The following is a 17,644-nucleotide window of genomic DNA, read 5'->3' on the forward strand; positions in this document are numbered from 1 at the left end:
TATACTGAAAACTTTCGAGAAAGTATAACCATAATAATAAAATTATTTGCCTGCATTCCTTTTTTTCACTTTAGTCAAACATTTTTATCCAAACGAACTTCAGACCTAACATTCAAATAATAATTCGCATTATTGAAATTAATAAAGGCGTTCAATAAATATAGAACAACTACTTAAATGAATTTAATTTTATTTTCTCATTCAAATTTTAATTATTTATTATCGCATAAGGCTTTGAGACTGGTCTTACAATTTACAGAATCGATTTTTTTATGACTTTTTACCTAAGCTTATGATAGATTCCTCACGTAGAGTTTAGTACTCGTACGTATTTATTTCCATTTAAGTATACAATGTAAGGACAAAATACAATTATTTCTCATCTTAGAATACAAAATATATGTATAACTGAACACTTGGAGTCGTGCTTTTTTTTTAGAAACTATGAAAATCTGGAGACTAGATAATGTTGATATTACTCATTACTCTTGGGCGATCTTTTTTAGCTTGTTATCACTCACTAAACACTTATTCATGTAAATATTTAAATTCAAATGAAAACATCGCGAAAAACAATATCTTCGAATCAGTAAATAATGAGAGTACGCGATTACAATTAAAATTACTTTGTTAAATGTTTGTCTGTCTACTGGAGACTTTTACGAAGATTTTTTTTAATGCAAAACTTGAAAAATACTTGACACTTTTGACAAAAATTTGTGTACTTTTCTCTAATATTTTTTTTGTAATTAGTGTGTATTTAAACAAAAATATGAAAAGTCATAAATTTTCGCCAAAAATTCTAAATTTAAATTTATTAACGTGTTTGAATATAAATAGATTTTTTCAGTTGATACAATTTGTTTGTATTTAATTCTTTCCAATTGATTTTCTTGATCTAAGAATCTAATTGTGCCAAAAAAGTAATATCATTATTGAAAGTAAAGTTTTCCCTTGAAAATTACACTGAGTAATGGAATATTCAACGGAATGATAAGCGGCACATTTTGGCATTAAAATCACTCTTATATAAATGGTAATATTTTCTTTAGTTATCAAGTGTTTTTTTTTCATCGATGTCGATACAGAGTCAATAAATTTTTTTCCAACGTATTACCATACCCTTTCTGCCTTCGCTCCAAATGCGTTATGAAGGATTGCAAAATAAAAAGTATGATATAAAACAATTTACAAATATATATCACAAAAAAAAAACGAACACAGCAATAGGATAAATACTGATTCTGTATGATTATATCAATTTTTTGCCATTAAAATGATTGTTACTTATTCTGGAATGTACAGTTATTTTTTTTTTCACTTGAGTAAACTAATTTAGTCATCAATTTGATTTTTAGGAAAATTACATCCACGGAGTTTCACAGTTATTACTCGACTATTGGTAATTTGTGGTAATACATTCAGATCAAAAAGATTGTAACACGAAAATACGGCAGTATTGAAATGCAATCATTTGTAGCAGAAATCATAAATTTGTCGTGATTCAAAAACCAATATAAATAAATATTTCAAATATTTATTGAAAGTTAAGATGAACCTTACAAAAATATAAGAAAGTAAATCACTATAAAAAAAATAAATAAATTTTGCACTTTTAGTATTATATTAAATGAAATGGAGTGACAAATTCAGTGCAATTATCAAATCAAGAATAACGGTAGAGCTTATAAAATTAAGATATATATCTACGTCAAAGTATCCTACTATAAGTATGCATTTAATATTAAAGAAGTCGCAAGAAATAATATTCCCGGACACAAAAAGGAAAAATGCATTTGAGGCATTTCTTTTTGGCACTGCACCATTTTATGCTGCATGTACAGACTGAAAATAAATAAAAATCAGAGAGTTAAATATTGCAAATAGCTTGGTATGATCGAACACTAGCGAATGTTGCCGTGGCGGGCATTTTATAAGCTTATTTTGTTGGCTAGGCGAGCAAAATCAGTGGCTTCGTACACATACTTTTGCTACGTCCACGCCAGTCATGTTCTTCACGAGCTCTGGTACGCGTGATACGATGTTCAACACCTCCTCTGTCAATTTCTCAGCTCCAACTGTACCGTTACCACTCGATACCATCGTTATCTTCTTGGCTTGAGAAAGTGGTGCAGCTACTTCAGCAGCGACCTGATCGACGAGGAAAAACACCATTATTTTAATTACATGGTAAAATATAATTCAGCTTTTATTTGTCGTGTTATATTTACTTTTGGTAGAGTATCCAGCATCATATCAATCATAGCAGCACTCTTGTATTCATTCCAGGCCGCGGCCTTCTTAGCCATTTGCTCAGCTTCTGCCTTGGCTTTGGCTTGAATGGCGAAAGCTTCGGCTTCGCCCCGAATTTTGATTGCCTCTGCTTCGGCTTCTGCTTCCATTACGGTTCGGAGCTTGTTTGCTTCAGCCAATTTTTCAAGCCTGCAGTAACAAAATAATCATTTCAATCCACACATTTTAAATTATATAAAACAGTTTGTATCACATAAGAAAAATTCGCCGACTTGCCTATATTTTTCAGCATTAGCTGGACGTCGAACTGTAGCTTCCAATTCCTTTTCCCGTCGCAACATTTCTTGTTCTTGGACAGCAATTTCTTGTCCACGTTCTATAACTTTCACCTGCATTTGTTCTTCCATAATTCGCTGCTTAGTCTTTGCTGCTTGAAGCTCGAAAGCCATCTCAGCTTCGGCTTTCTAATTTTAATAGAGAATAATTTTTGACAATCCTTGTATAGAATTTGTGTGTAAACGTGAAATCCTAATAGGCAAAGTTTATCGTAATACCTTTGTCTGAACTTCAACGTCATAAGCAGCTTTTTTAAGTTCAAAATCCCGTTGCGCTTTGGCGATCTCAGTGTCATTTAGGAAACGAGCAGCCATTCTCTGTTCTTCGGCAATAGCCTCGCGGATTTGAGCGTCCCTGCGAGCTTCAGCTTCTCCGATTCTAGCGTCTCTCTTGACCTCTGCGGTTCTAGCCATACCCAGAGCTTTCAAGTATCCCTAGAACATATAAAATATTTTAAAACGAAAAACTCCATTAATATTTCGGATCGAAATTTTATTTACAATGTTTTGTAGACGAATTATATCAATATATTATATTTATGAACATTGCAAATGAATGATTGATAAAAAGTTCTCATTAGGTTTTTCTTTTTATCACAATGTGCTGCAATTTATTTTAAAAAGAGTATATAAAAAATTAAAAAACGGATATGTGAATAGATATTTGCATATATTTTCTTAGACATTAGTATTGAATATGTTTGTATACATTTATGAAACAACAGCAATTTTACAACAAAAACAGAAATAACTAGGAAGTGAAACAAAACATGTGATTTACACAAACCCAACTGTGATGTAATGTCAGATGGCAGTACTATGAAAAATTCTAGTGAAAAACTAAAAATTTTAACATACCTTTGCCCCCTGCAAAGTAGCAAAACAAAAAATATTTCGTTTGTAATCGTGAACAAAAATAACAGATGAATGATTTAAAAAATCGCCAATTATAAACAACTAAATGATAAGCTGATTTGGTTCAAACTGAAAGGCGAACTTATTATTCTTAAGAAGCTAATGAAATTTTTCTACAATGCTTTGCATGATTGAAAAAAGGATCTTTAAATAATTAATAGTTAAGATTATAAAGAAATTTTTTATAAGAAAAGTATCAAATATAATAACTAGATAACTTACTTCTTCATCTCTGATATCTTTTAAAGTATACGAGACAACAGTAATGCCCATGTTTACAAGATCACTGCTAGCTACTTCAAATACTTCCTTGCTGAACTTCTTACGGTCTTTGTAAATTTCCTAGATGAAATAAAGTATGCTAAAAACCAATTAACTTGATACATAGAGGTTTTAAGAGATTATTCCATTGGTTACCTCAACAGTCATGCTACCCATTATAGCTCTCTGGTGACCCTCCAATGTCACTAAAGCAATATTATGAATTTCTTCTTCTGATTTCCCTAAAAATTGTTCACACGCTGTTGATAACATTTCCTCGTTTTGACCCTGGATTTTAACCTATATAAAAAATAATATTATTGATTTGCTCATTATCTTATATTGAATTAATGTTACTAATTAAGTGATTCTCTTACTTGTGCAATACCAGTTACTGATATTGGTACACCTTGGGACGTGTATACAGTAGGACTTTCGACTTGTAAAGTCATGGTATTCAGAGAGATTCTGAAAATAAAATAAAATACTTTTTTAAATTGAACTATCTTACATGTTATGACTAAGTCTTATTCCATCCACTTGAGTCTTTTATTATATTTATGAGCCATAATTGATACTTTAGAGTTGTATATCTATGTTTCCAAGTTATTATACTTACTTCTGAACTTGCTGGACAATTGGCCAAACAAAAACTCTGCCTCCAGGCACCAACAAAGGCTTACCATAGCAACATCCTAAAAAAATTATACTCATTGTAATAACTGATGGACATTATTACTTAATTTCACTAGAACAATTTCTGAACTTTCTACAGTGCTGTCATTACTCAATTATGAGTTAATGGGATGAACATCGCTTTATACATTAATAATTATATTTTGGAGTATGATTGACAGTTAATAGAAAAAAGTACGTTATTGAAACACAACATCACAAATTGATAAGCTCCTGAGACACCCAACCATTCATTGACGTTATACAGAAAAAAGTAAAAGTTGGTGTGATAAATTATTAGAAAATCGAAAATCGTAATCAGAAATATGCACGGGCAAATAGACTCCACACAGGAAAGTTAGTGTGTGTATAGCTACAAACTCTGACGCACCCACCACCAAGGTTTTCCGTTCTCTATCTTTCTCTCGCGTACACTGCGTCAAGTAAAATGGGAGCTGCGGTAAGGAGCTACTATGTATTTATCACATCTAGAGATATGTATATTTACGCGTTCCATGCATCTACTGAAGAAATAACTTGAATAATTTACCTGAGACTACGAGAGCCTCGTTAGGACCGCAAGTGACGAACCCACAGGTATTCATAATAACTCTAACAAAATAACAAAAAATATAAGAGAATCTAGGCCACAACTAGAGCTAGAGGCCGCCAAATGCTCTTTTTAGGCTCTCTTCGACTAATCTATCGTGAATACGACTCCGAGGCTTTGCCAGTGACTGCGGCCTGCGGCACAGCAAGTGGCGTGGGGGGTTAACGAGGCGCGCGCGTGCGTCTCGAGAAAACCCTTCCTCTCTCCCCATGCATGACTATAGTAATAATTTGTATTAGCTCGCACGCATAGTTGATGAAGCAGCCGCATTATAGTCAAATATTCATGTGATAGAATTTCATCACGCGAGTTACCTTTGCCGATTCTATATATTTAAATTATTATTATGATTATTTTCTTTTGAGGCTTGATCAATAGTTGAATATTTTATTGTATTTATAATAACTCGGTTTTTGCTTATTTGATTACCTTTCCTTATTATAGGACATTTTTTGTTCTATGAAAATTTAAATATTATTTCAATCCATAAGAAAGAAAAAAAATATACCTACAGGAAACTTTTTCTTATTCATCACAGTACTCATTTATTTTTAGTATAAAATGTATGAATAATTGAATTGTAATTTTTACCAACAATTCACTCAATGAATAGGATTTAGTTGAAAGCCTTAGTCACTAGCATGAGAAATAATAAAAGTAACATGAATTATTAATTTATATATTCAAATAATATTTATACATTTTATTCATTTAATAACTGTCTGAGTCATTGCAAGTGATTTTTGATATAATATGCACGTTTGGTATTATATAAAGTGTCAAAAAAATTACAAGCAACTTTAAACAGAAATTAATTTTATTTCACTTTTTATCACAATATTTACATCCTTATTTACAACTTTCAGTGTATTGTTCAAAATTAACTTCATTGTCAGAACCAAGTACAAAAAGTAATATTACAAAGTTCTAACATCATGTATTAAAATCGCCTAAATTGTTTTTTAAATCTTTCATAATGATAGTCATCTGTAGCTTTCTCGTCTACCCCATCTTTTCGTTTATCTCTTGGATTTGATGAACGCGCGGCGTTCTTTTGCAAAATTGCGTCTTGCTTTCTCTTTTGAGCACTTGGATCTTCAATATTAACTGAAAATAAAACAATAATTGTATTGACTATCAATGAATTATTCTAAGAAATAAGCAGTATCAAATTTTGCAGCAAATTAAAATAATATTTTTAATTAAACAGATAGTATTATATCTTACATCTGTTATGTTGCACAAAATTTACAGCCATATTAGTTGGTACAAACTGTGAAGGGCTATCCTTCTTTTTATGACGCTCCCACAGAAGTTTCATTTTTGCCTCTTCTGTTGCTTCAATATTACGAATTTTTGTTCTATAAATAAGTTACATTATTTATTATTCAGTTTCAATCATTTGCAAAGAAAGTATTGAATACAATATTTTATACTTACTCAATGCCAAGGTCTACTTCCGGAATACCAGACAGCATCTGATTTGATAACATTTCTTCACTTTTATGTGATGAACTTTGTCTTAAATGCTCTGGTACTGCTTGGAAAGCTGCTTCTTCTGGAGAACAATAGAGTGGTTTACTTTTGCTTTCATCTTTTTCTGTGTCAATTTTATTTTTATTTTTTCTTCTTGCAACATTTTCCTCTATGTATTTCAACCTGAAGTATTATGAATATTTTTCATTAGTTATAATTAGTTATAAAAAGTATATAATATAATTTACAAATACTAACATTTCTTTATCTTCATCCCGTTTGTTTGTCTCAGCATTAAATTGAGTACCAATTCCGGTGTCATATGCATCACTTTTGGTTGATTTAGCATTTTTCAAAGCTTGCATATCAACCAATCCACCCGTTTTTATATTAAAAGGGTCTGTCTGAAATTGAAAACAACATTTTATAGATTACTTTTATCAATAGTTGATAATGTTTATTAATTAGATTAGATTAAATAATTACCATTATTGTTTCCACAACAGAAACAGTTTCTCCAGTTGCCAATCCAACAATATTCACTCCATTTGGCCGTTCTCGAAGTTTTTGGATTGTTTTGAGTTCTTCTAATTTTGATCTATTAATATGCAAATATCAATTTGTTCAATAATTTCATCGTAAATTAAAAAGAAATAAAAAAATTAATCAAACAACAGTTCTTTACCTAACCCCTTCTTCATTGTCATCCTGATTACTTTCATCTGACGAATTCCTACGTTTTCTTAAAGGCTTACGACTTTTCTTCTTGAATACAATTTTTGTATCTTCGTGTGCACTAGACATGATTACTTATAATATTAAACAAAGCACTTAATATAATAATTTCTTTGATTTCCGTCTATTGACCTGTCGGTAGTTCTTGATCAATGTATAAATATATTTTGTTTACAAGCAGTACAGTCTAACCTGAGTGTAATTAAAATATAGACCAGAGGCAGAGGCATGGAGTCTCCATGGGTGGAGGTTTAATTATGGTGTTGATCATGCGCACTTAGACGCTGCGCACTGCATTGTGTCAAATTATGTGCCGAATTGTTCCTCGCAAAATTAATTAACAACATTAACATTGATTAGTTACTCCATTGACATTATACTTAAGACGGAAAGATTTGCGCACCATATATACCTACTGCGTAGTGCGTAGTCCAACCTGTCCAACAGCCTCTGAATATAGACGACTTACGCATGCCCCGTAACGCCGTAACGTGGTTAGTACGTTTTCTGCTCATAGTCGAAATATTTATCGAATTTCTGTTTATTAATTAGAATTTCTGGTAAGAAAAGATTTTATTTAGAGGGTTATTGTGTAGAATAATAATTGTTTGCAATTTTCAAAACTGTTTTATAAAATTTTATATTTATTCAATGACTAACATCACTCTAAAATTTAATACTCATAACGTAACTAATTCCTTCTATTTAGCAATAATAATTTCTTATGGCTTCAAGATAAACTATTTTTTAATTTTCATTTATGCCTGTAGAAAACTCATACTGATGGTCTTATAAAGTGAATATATATAATGGCGAAAATTTCTCATTTACTCAAAAAATTAGAGTTAGTTTTTACATTGCAAGTGAGAACGGTAAGAAAATACAATATAACGAATATTGAAATGATTAAAAATTTTTTATAATGCTAACTGATATTCATTTTAGTATTCAGTAGCTCCAAAATTTAAGCTCTTAAATAACATAGAAGAATTAATTGAAAAGGAAAAAATAAAACCTCGACGTCATCCAGGAGTTAATGCAAATAAAATTACTCAGTTGCCAGAATGGTTAGATCAAGCTATAAGGCAGAGTGTTGAAGGTAAAATTTTTAATTGATATATTACTTAATATTGTACATCACAAATCTACCAAAAATAATTCAGATGATTTACAGATGCTAATAAAAATCAAGTTTTACTAGAACATCAGAAATTTGCAAATTATCTGTTTAGTCGACGATTGCCTGCAGAAAAAAATGACATCAAAGAAAAATATTACGAAATAAAAAACAAATTAGTAGAAAATAAATTAGACAATTTGACTGAAGAAGAAGCTAATCAAGTGAATCAAAAATTGAATTCCAAAGTGAAAAAGAAATTGAAACAGTCAATATTTAACTGGAAACCATTAGATTATCATGGTTATAGAACTGCATTGTACATGGTCACTAGATGTGTAGCTGAATACGCTGCATTAACTTCTATTTTTAAAGAAATAAACAAACGAGATCCAGAGTTTAAACCTCGGACAGTATTTGATTTTGGATCTGGTGTTGGAACTGTGTTATGGTGTGTATTTGTATTTTGTTTAGATGAATAAAAAATGTATAATTCAATTTTTTGCATGTAGATGAAATATAGTTTTATTATTTTTTTTCTTTCAAAATACTCTTCATGTAAATAAGTAAGTTAAAATGTTTAAATAATAAAACCTAATCGATTTTCAGGGCTGCTACTCAGTATTGGAAGAACATTGAAGAATATGTTGGTATAGATATTTCAAATGATATGAATGATTTAGCTGAAGAAATTTTCAGTTATTCACCTACAAAAGTTAAAGGCATATATCATAAACAATATCTTCCAGTTTCAAACGTACGATTTTTTCTTTACTTTACAATAATTATAAATAAAATTCTATAATTATTTGTTATAATTTTAGTTAAAATTTGAAGTTGTTGTAAGTGCTTATACTCTTATGGATTTATCTGATGCTAGATGTCGACTTGAAGTATTATCTAAGCTGTGGAGGAAAACTGATAAATATTTGGTAATTGTTGAACAAGGAACGTTAGCTGGATTTACAGTAAGTTGGATTTAGCTTAGTACACTATCTACTTATTAGGCATTGATTCTTAATAAGAAAAATTATTGTTTTATTATAGTTAATCAATGAAGCACGAGAATTTGTTAAATATATGTCGAAAAATTCAGAACCAAAATTAGAATGTGTTATTTTTGCACCGGTACGTTTATTATACCCAAGTAAAATCAAAATTGAGAATCTTTTAAATATTTATTATTTTTTATAGTGTCCACATGACTCGGCGTGTCCTAGATTTGCAGAAAATAATACACCATGTAATTTTTTATCTCAGTACAAGTCACTGTCATTATTTGGACCACCTAAAGCTACAAATGAGCTTTATTCATATGTCGTTTTAAAGAAAGGTTGGTGATTGTTTAAAGAACATTGATTTGATTGTATTATTAAAAATTTTCTATTATTCAAAAAGATATTAAAGTAACTGTTTACAATCCTATTAAAAAAGACAATTAATCTTTTCTACTTCTAGGTACACGTACAGAAAACGATAATTGGTACCGAATAGTTAGACCCACAATTGCACGTTCGAGACACGCTAGATGTCAATTATGCACTGCTGATGGAAAACTACAAGAAGTCGTTTTCACTGCTGCAAAATACGGAAAGTAAATAAAAATTTCATTAAATAGCATAACTAAGCATCACTAAATTTATTAAAATCTATTATTAATGAGTAGAAGCAACGCTATTACTAAAGTAATTATATATTTTAGATCACTGTACAGATGCGCTAAAGTGACAAAGTGGGGAGATCGATTGCCTATTAGACCAACAAAAGGTCCATTAGAAGATGAAAATGTAGTGTCAGAACTTGAAGCTTCTAATGATGATTTTAAAGAAGATGAAGAAAATTTCGAAGAAAAAACACAGGCAAAAGAAAAAGAAAAATTTATGATATGCTCTGAAGCTCCAATTGTTGTTAACAAACATGATTCATGAACAAATGTAAATATTTTGTATTTTTTATCTTTTGTAAATATGAGTTGACTTGATCAGTTATATAATAATGTTAATTTTACATCTGTTTTGAATAAATATTGAAATGAAAATGACATAAACTTTCTTAATGAAATAATCATTTTTATTATTTTTATATATTTTAATTAAAAATGTTCACATCATTAATTCTTATACAATTTTTTCGTTATTTCTTGAATTTCTTCTTTACACATGCACAACAACCATTTTTGTGACTGGCTCCGGTCTGTTTAAACTTCGCATTACAATTTTTTCTGTCAAAACAATAAACATTCGATTAAGCGTTAAATAAATAAAATACATATTATTAAACTCAAATTAACTTTGAACTTTTAATATTTCGTAAAAAATATCCACTACATTCAGACAAACCTTTCTTCCGGTAAAAAGCAAAAAAAACAATTTATAAATATTACTGTCTATTATTTTTATATTCCCGTTTAGTTATTAGAACAATATTATCTAAATTCATCTTAATATTAGATATTTCTAGTGGGGTTTTGTAATTGTATTATTTACAACACAAAAATATACTATCATTAGTTACAACAAAACAATAAAATATTTTACATTAGTTTCGTTTTTGTAATTATTGTAAACTTTTGAGAGCTTTTTGACTTAAGTGGAGTTAATTTTGGTGTTACTTGTTCTTATATTTAGGTGGAATTTACCAGAACGTCGTGTACATTTTCACTACCATTGGACGAACTTTCTACAATGATTTATTATACAGGAATTCAACAAAACTACTGCAATATATAGATTCGGTCTGGTAATGTTACTTTTGTAAATAATCTTACTGTAACTGCAAATAATGTAGAAATAATATAAAAAAGATAATTATTATAAGCAGCAAGCGTAAAGTTTCACAGTACATCTTCTAAGAAATAATTATTTTGTATAGACTATTTCTATATAATCATATACATAATATTAACGTTTCACATACATTATTATATAAATTTATACGCAATGTTTTTCTACATTTATATTTTTCATGATCCAACTTAAGTTTCTCTATACACTACCATCAGACAGTTTTTAAATAAAGTATCACCTCAAAATTTAATCTAAAATAATTTTTATGATAAAATAGAAAAATGAATATATCATTTTATTTACTGTCAATATAAGCATAATTGATAATCACTTGAATATTATAAATAAATATTTCTTATAAAAAACACTTAAGATGTTTTAATGTGCTTGATATCTAACAATGTAAATTTGTAAACATTTAAATTATTCACTATACAATTTTATCAACATGCGTGATTACAAAATAATCCTAATATTGAAAAAAAATAATTTGGCACATTTTGGCAGCAAATCCAAAATTTCTAATAATAATATATGATGATTTTCATGTCTATTTAATATGATTCAACTCTGCAATTTTTGTAATTATTATAATTCGACTATATCTTATTTCTCAATTCATACAGCTTATGAGAGAGCAAAGATGCAAGGAACTTAGCATGAAGATAAAAATAGCAAAATAAAATCACAAATGAGATACTTTCTGTCTAAAAATATCAACTTGAGGGGACAATTCATGAATGAGTGAAATGGCAAAATTATTGTCATTACACTTATTCAGATTTGGATTCATTCTTACTCAATGGCACGCACTTGTTTTGAGTTTCATGATTTCTGTCCTCTTGTTTATTATTTGATTCCATCAGTCCTTCTGATTTATCTTCTTTCTCTGTTTCTGCTTCCTCTTGTTCTCTCTCATTACTTATATCTTCATCCTCATCTTCATCCTCATCTTCTTCTAAGAGCTTTTTGCGAGCAAGTTGTACAGCTTCCCATTCTCGATAATGACACTTCCTTTTTGCTTCAAAAGCTTTTCTTTTTTCTAAAATAAAAATTAAGTACATGTAAAAAATATTTCTTTTTTAATTTTGTAGAAACTTGAGAATTTACAGTAATATCCTATATAATACCTTTCTCTTCTGGTGTTTCTTCATCTTCTTCTTCTTCACTTGATTCTTCAAATATTTTTGGCTTTGTATTTTTAGCCAACCTGGTAACAATAGAATAAATAATTATACTTATAATAATCTGATTTGAATTGAAAATAGTTATATTATTTATAAATATTAGACTTACTTTGATGCAACTGCTGAAGAGTCCAAGTGATCATCTTCATGTTGAACACCTTCAAAATTATAAGGAGTTTTTGGTTCTTCAATTTTCATATGGCCATAATCTTTATCTGCTGGATGTAGTGTTGCTATAATATTCATTTCATCCCATTTTGTTTCTTTTGTTGCTCTACTGTAATTTAATGAATATATTTTACATTTTTAGATCTTTCATGACTCTTGGAAAATGATAAGCAATTCAAATTATTTATTATAAATCGAGTGACTGATTTCAATAGTAAAAAATGTTTTTTTAGTATTCAAATGATTAAGTTATTATTATTGTTAATGACTTTTGCACATTTAAAAGAAAATTGCAAAATACAATAAAAATATAATAACTAGAAACAAAAAACAAAAAACTGAGTGCAATTTTATGAATCATAATGTATATTGTATAAGTTAATGGGATTGACTGACATATAATAAGTATACATTGTATTGATGCACGATATTGTATGTAAATGCGATTAGTTAACACAGAACAGGTATGCATTGTATTTATACACAAGGAAGTTAACTTAAAAATGATTACCTGGGTGCTTCCTGATTATCAAAACTACTGGATGTTTTAAGAATGCCTTTGGAAGGTCGTTTACCAAGATTTTCTGCCATTTTTAATTCACAAAACACAATGTGTCTAGTCTAGGTACAAAGTTGTCTACTGAAAACTTGTATGATTTACCTGTTACATTCACATAACAGTCAGGTTTTCATTTGTAATGAGCTATTGTCGCAAATTTATTATCGCTTGATAACGGTTGCTTATCACAAATTCATTAAATTGACAATTGTATTTTATATGTCTGTAAGAATTTGATTTATTTTAAGAAGACAAGAGAAGAGAAGATAGCAATGAAAATGAAAAAAAGGAGAAGAGGTGTTAGAGAGAAACTATTATGAAGGAGAACAGGGGAATTTTTGTAGTATAAAGTTGAGTCATAGACTTGCAGATTAAGTAGACAGATAGAATGCAAATTAAAAAGTCGATAGATGAAAATGTGATGGTCAAGAAACACTGTTTTATGATGTAATTAGTGTGAATGTCACATAAAAAATATCGAATTATTTAATTAGTTTTTATCTGCTCAACAAAATAAATTAGATATTTGAAGATATAAATTATTTATTCAAAGCAATAAGGAAATATGTTATTTGAAAAATGTTGTTCGTGCTGTCTCCAATCTTATACTATTCCATACTCTCTGGTTGTCAACGTCATATGTTTTGTATCGTCGTGAGCTTGACACTATGCGATGGAATTGTTCATTAATAAATAATTCCATGTGTTTTAATTTAAGTTATTTTATTAAAAATTTTATCTAGTTTTCATAATTAATCGTTAATAGCAAAAATGGCTAGTCTTCGGGAAAAACAAATTGGTAAGTTAAGTATGACATCAGCAATCAATATGATGATAAATAAATAATTATGTCAATGAAACAGTTACTTATAAATTATTTCGATAAAATTTCATTTTATAATTGCTTTACATTCCTATTATTGGTATTTATTTTACTTCTGTTTTAACATTTATGCAAATAATTAAATTCTTAACATTATTTCCTTTCACTTATTTAAATAAAATATCAAATATAATGTTTCATTTTACATACTTATTTGATTAAAATAATTTTACAGCTGCTCTGAAGCAAATGCTCAATTTGAATGAACAAGAGCCAAGGCCAGGAGGAATAATGCCAGTTTGGAAAGTTTTGATCTACGATAGAATCGGTCAAGATATAATTTCTCCTTTAATATCAATAAAAGAGCTTAGGGAACATGGAATAACTCTACATATGTAAGTTTTTATACAGTGTCATAAAACACTTATTATTTTCTAATTAATTATATTATTACTTTCAATCATATTGAATCTCGCAATGTTAAAAAACAAAGAAATTCAAAAGTGACACTTAATACTCTAAACAAGAATTATCTCAACTTAATTATTTCTGACATTTCGCTAGTTTGTCTTCCAGTCTCATCAGGTTCTTTCTTCAAAAAATATTCAATTGGTTATACAATTATGATGACAATTTTCACAATAAAAATGGTATCAAATCAAATAACAAAAAAACACATACTAATGCACAGTAAAGAATTTTTAAAATTACAAAATTACATTATCTTTTTTTACATTGTTTATTTAACAATATTTATAAAATTTGTTTTGACTTATAGCAATCAGTAATGTAATTTTAAAAATTCTTTAGTGTGCGTTGGTATGTGTTTTTTTTGTTATTTGATTTGATACCATTTTTATTGTGAAAATTGTCATTATTATTGTATAACCAATTGGATATTTTTTGAATAAAGGACCTGATAAGGCTGGAAGACAAATCAGCCAAACATTATCAGAAATAATTGAGTTAAGATAGTTATTGCTTAGAGTATTAGATTTCACTTTTGAATCTCTTTGTTTTGTTATTTTTTAATTGTATATAAATGAATTTTAGGCAGCTGCACACTGACAGAGATCCTATCCCTGAAGTTCCAGCAGTTTATTTTTGTGTTCCAACTGATGAAAACATTCAACGTATTGGTCAAGATTTTCAAAATAACTTGTACGACATTTATCATTTGAATTTCATATCTCCAATTAATCGACAAAGAATGGAAGACTTAGCAAGTGCAGCTCTAACAGCTGGAGTAGTTTCAAATATTCATAAGGTATTGTATAATTATAAATTGTTTGGTCAAAAAAAATATTTATGTAACTATATTACATTGAGTGTCATAATTTTATTTACTGCAGGTATATGATCAGTATCTGAATTTCATTACATTAGAAGATGACCTTTTCATATTGAGACATCAAAATAGTGATATCATTTCATATCATTGTAAGATGCTTCTTTATGAACATAAAATAATACTATACAACCATAAACTAACATAAATACCTTACAATAATTATTATAAATTATTTTTGCAGGTCTTAATAAAATAGATATGAAAGATACAGAAATGGATACAATTATGGACATAATTGTTGACTGTTTATTCTCAGTTTTTGTAACATTAGGAACAGTACCAATAATCAGATGTCCAAGAGGCAATGCTGCAGAGATGGTATCAAAAAAACTTGACAAAAAATTAAGGGATAACGTTTGGGATTCGAGAAATACGTTATTCCAAGGTGAAGGAATTAGATCTAATCATTTCAGGTAAGAGAAAAATAATTATAATCAAAACTTTATAAAAATACAGATGAAAAAAGATATAACGCTGCTTACTGTATAACTACTTATTACTTTTGATAGTTTCCAAAGGCCGTTATTAATAATCTTGGACAGAAGTGTGGATATGGCAACAGCTTTGCATCATACATGGACATATCAAGCTCTGGCTCATGATATATTAGAGCTGTCTCTCAACAGACTGGTAGTAGAAGAAAGTGCTGGCAAGTCGACCGGAGGTGGAGCTCGTTCAAAGACGCGAGCTTGTGAACTCGATAACTCCGACAAATTTTGGGCATCACAAAAGGGCAGTCCTTTTCCAAGCGTGGCTGAAGCTATTCAAGAAGAGCTTGAGCAGTATCGAGGTTTTGAAGCAGAAGTAAAAAAACTCAAAACGTCTATGGTAAAGTCGTTAATATTATATTAATATATTATGTTAATATTATTGTTTTTAAATATTTGGAAAGATCGATTTTCTAAATTGACATCTTTTTAGGGTATTGGTAATGACAGTGACGAAGCTGTGTCCATGGTATCTGATAATACGGCTAAACTCACCAGCGCAGTTAATTCACTGCCACAACTATTGGAAATGAAGCGGCTAATTGATATGCATACGACGATAGCAACTGGTAACTGAATAGATAATCATTAAGTGATTAATTTTCCTAATATATTAATTATAATATCTATTGGATTTTTACAGGGATATTGAATGCAATAAAATCTCGACGACTAGATACGTTTTTTGAAATTGAAGAAAAAATTATGAGCAAACAAACGCTTGATAGAAGTATTCTGGATATAATCAATGATCCCGAATGTGGTCTGCCAGAAGATAAATTACGTCTTTTCATCATTTATTACTTGTGCACAAATATGTCTGATGCAGATTACAACAAACATGAAGCTGCACTATCAAACATAAATTGTGATTTGAATCCTTTGGTTTATTTGAAGAGATGGAGGTATAACGAAGATAATAATTGGAATTATTGTTTGAGCGAAAAAAGCAAGTTTTCTTATTTACTAATTTGAATAAATTTTGCTTTTTAGAAACTATATGAAAATGACAGGACTTTCAAATAGTTATGAAGGTGGCGGTACAAAAACTGTCAGCATGTTTTCTAAATTGATGAATCAAGGATCTTCATTCGTGATGGAAGGAGTGAAGAATTTAGTAGTTAAAAGACATGTAAGTGGAAATGTTTACGTCGTTTTAAAAATGTTACTTGAATGTAATATATTACATGTATTTTTTCTCATTCCAGAATCTTCCTGTGACTAAAATTGTTGATGAATTGATTGATATGAAACAATCTACTCAAACTGATGATTATTTTTATTTTGATCCTAAACAACTGAAGCAATCAGATCAAGTTCCAAAATCTCGAACAGCATTTCAAGAAGCTATAGTTTTTATTGTTGGGGGTGGAAATTATATAGAGTATCAGAATTTAATGGATTACGTAAAGGTAAATAATTTGAGTATGTCTATATAAAAAAAATCATTGGTGAAATTAAAAAATGCCATCAAATAGTTTATTTACTTTAAATAAATGTACAGTATAACTTTGTATGTAATGTACTTATATAATAAAATTTTGCTCAATATATCAATTAGCAAATACACCTTTTACACCAAAGATTTTTTGGTTCTGCAACAAATTTTTAGTGTATTAATGTTTTTCATTTTAATTTACAGCAGAAAACTGGAGGTGGTACAAGCAAACGAATTGTTTATGGTTCTACTACACTCACAAATGCTAAACAATTTCTTAAACAATTGTCTCTTCTTGGTCAAGAACACTAATCAGTTATAAATATATTTAAGTAATTTTGTGGACTCAAGAGATATATTTTTTCATGTGCGCCGACATCTATGTATAAATTTATTCAATTCATTATTTTAATGTAATTGAAATTGTATCAGTTGATTATCAATTAAATAGAATATCAGGTTTTATA

General features: G+C 29.1%; 5 protein-coding genes across 10 annotated transcripts; 2 read left to right on the forward strand and 3 right to left on the reverse strand.

Annotated features, from left to right (window-relative positions):
• Positions 1-192: 192 nt before the first annotated feature.
• Positions 193-5,177, reverse strand: LOC131665491 (flotillin-1). 2 transcript variants are annotated; one of them, XM_058937388.1, is made up of 10 exons: positions 4,990-5,177; positions 4,384-4,459; positions 4,142-4,232; positions 3,921-4,064; positions 3,726-3,845; positions 2,808-3,023; positions 2,530-2,717; positions 2,232-2,442; positions 1,987-2,151; positions 193-1,845 (listed from the first exon to the last, which is right to left on the reverse strand). In XM_058937388.1, the coding sequence occupies exons 1-10, from the start codon at positions 5,042-5,044 to the stop codon at positions 1,828-1,830; spliced, it is 1,284 nt and encodes a 427-aa protein (XP_058793371.1). In that variant the 5' UTR covers positions 5,045-5,177; the 3' UTR covers positions 193-1,827. The 2 variants fall into 2 exon arrangements, with proteins under 2 accessions (XP_058793371.1, XP_058793370.1); XM_058937387.1 differs by lacking the exon at positions 193-1,845 and having other exon boundaries at positions 1,855-2,151.
• A 677-nt stretch (positions 5,178-5,854) lies between these two features.
• LOC131665498 (splicing factor C9orf78) lies at positions 5,855-7,589 on the reverse strand. Of its 3 annotated transcripts, none has more exons than XM_058937402.1 (7): positions 7,453-7,589; positions 7,211-7,334; positions 7,012-7,123; positions 6,784-6,929; positions 6,490-6,708; positions 6,277-6,410; positions 5,855-6,156 (listed from the first exon to the last, which is right to left on the reverse strand). In XM_058937402.1, the coding sequence occupies exons 2-7, from the start codon at positions 7,327-7,329 to the stop codon at positions 5,990-5,992; spliced, it is 897 nt and encodes a 298-aa protein (XP_058793385.1). In that variant the 5' UTR covers positions 7,330-7,334; positions 7,453-7,589; the 3' UTR covers positions 5,855-5,989. The 3 variants fall into 3 exon arrangements, with proteins under 3 accessions (XP_058793385.1, XP_058793383.1, XP_058793384.1); XM_058937400.1 differs by having other exon boundaries at positions 7,211-7,321; positions 7,453-7,585; XM_058937401.1 differs by having other exon boundaries at positions 7,211-7,392; positions 7,453-7,572.
• A 34-nt stretch (positions 7,590-7,623) lies between these two features.
• On the forward strand, positions 7,624-10,407 carry LOC131665497 (methyltransferase-like protein 17, mitochondrial). Of its 3 annotated transcripts, none has more exons than XM_058937398.1 (10): positions 7,624-7,754; positions 8,031-8,132; positions 8,206-8,359; positions 8,435-8,828; positions 8,987-9,134; positions 9,202-9,345; positions 9,425-9,505; positions 9,572-9,710; positions 9,836-9,971; positions 10,080-10,407. In XM_058937398.1, exons 2-10 carry the CDS (start codon positions 8,070-8,072, stop codon positions 10,303-10,305), a joined length of 1,485 nt encoding a protein of 494 aa, XP_058793381.1. In that variant the 5' UTR covers positions 7,624-7,754; positions 8,031-8,069; the 3' UTR covers positions 10,306-10,407. The 3 variants fall into 3 exon arrangements, with proteins under 3 accessions (XP_058793381.1, XP_058793380.1, XP_058793382.1); XM_058937397.1 differs by having other exon boundaries at positions 7,725-7,820; XM_058937399.1 differs by lacking the exon at positions 7,624-7,754 and adding an exon at positions 7,861-7,947.
• A 73-nt stretch (positions 10,408-10,480) lies between these two features.
• On the reverse strand, positions 10,481-13,420 carry LOC131665515 (protein phosphatase inhibitor 2-like). The gene is made up of 5 exons (XM_058937432.1): positions 13,030-13,420; positions 12,460-12,627; positions 12,294-12,373; positions 11,977-12,205; positions 10,481-10,598 (listed from the first exon to the last, which is right to left on the reverse strand). Exons 1-5 carry the CDS (start codon positions 13,107-13,109, stop codon positions 10,511-10,513), a joined length of 645 nt encoding a protein of 214 aa, XP_058793415.1. The 5' UTR covers positions 13,110-13,420; the 3' UTR covers positions 10,481-10,510.
• A 316-nt stretch (positions 13,421-13,736) lies between these two features.
• Positions 13,737-17,520, forward strand: LOC131665492 (protein sly1 homolog). The gene is made up of 11 exons (XM_058937389.1): positions 13,737-13,876; positions 14,136-14,295; positions 14,954-15,167; positions 15,253-15,340; positions 15,433-15,664; positions 15,761-16,079; positions 16,173-16,308; positions 16,383-16,644; positions 16,733-16,871; positions 16,948-17,151; positions 17,382-17,520. The coding sequence occupies exons 1-11, from the start codon at positions 13,849-13,851 to the stop codon at positions 17,487-17,489; spliced, it is 1,890 nt and encodes a 629-aa protein (XP_058793372.1). The 5' UTR covers positions 13,737-13,848; the 3' UTR covers positions 17,490-17,520.
• Positions 17,521-17,644: the final 124 nt, after the last annotated feature.

Source organism: Phymastichus coffea, unplaced genomic scaffold (genome assembly GCF_024137745.1).
Source record: "Phymastichus coffea isolate CEN01 unplaced genomic scaffold, Cenicafe_Pcof_1.1 PCOF00052, whole genome shotgun sequence".
Classification (NCBI taxonomy): domain Eukaryota; kingdom Metazoa; phylum Arthropoda; class Insecta; order Hymenoptera; family Eulophidae; genus Phymastichus; species Phymastichus coffea.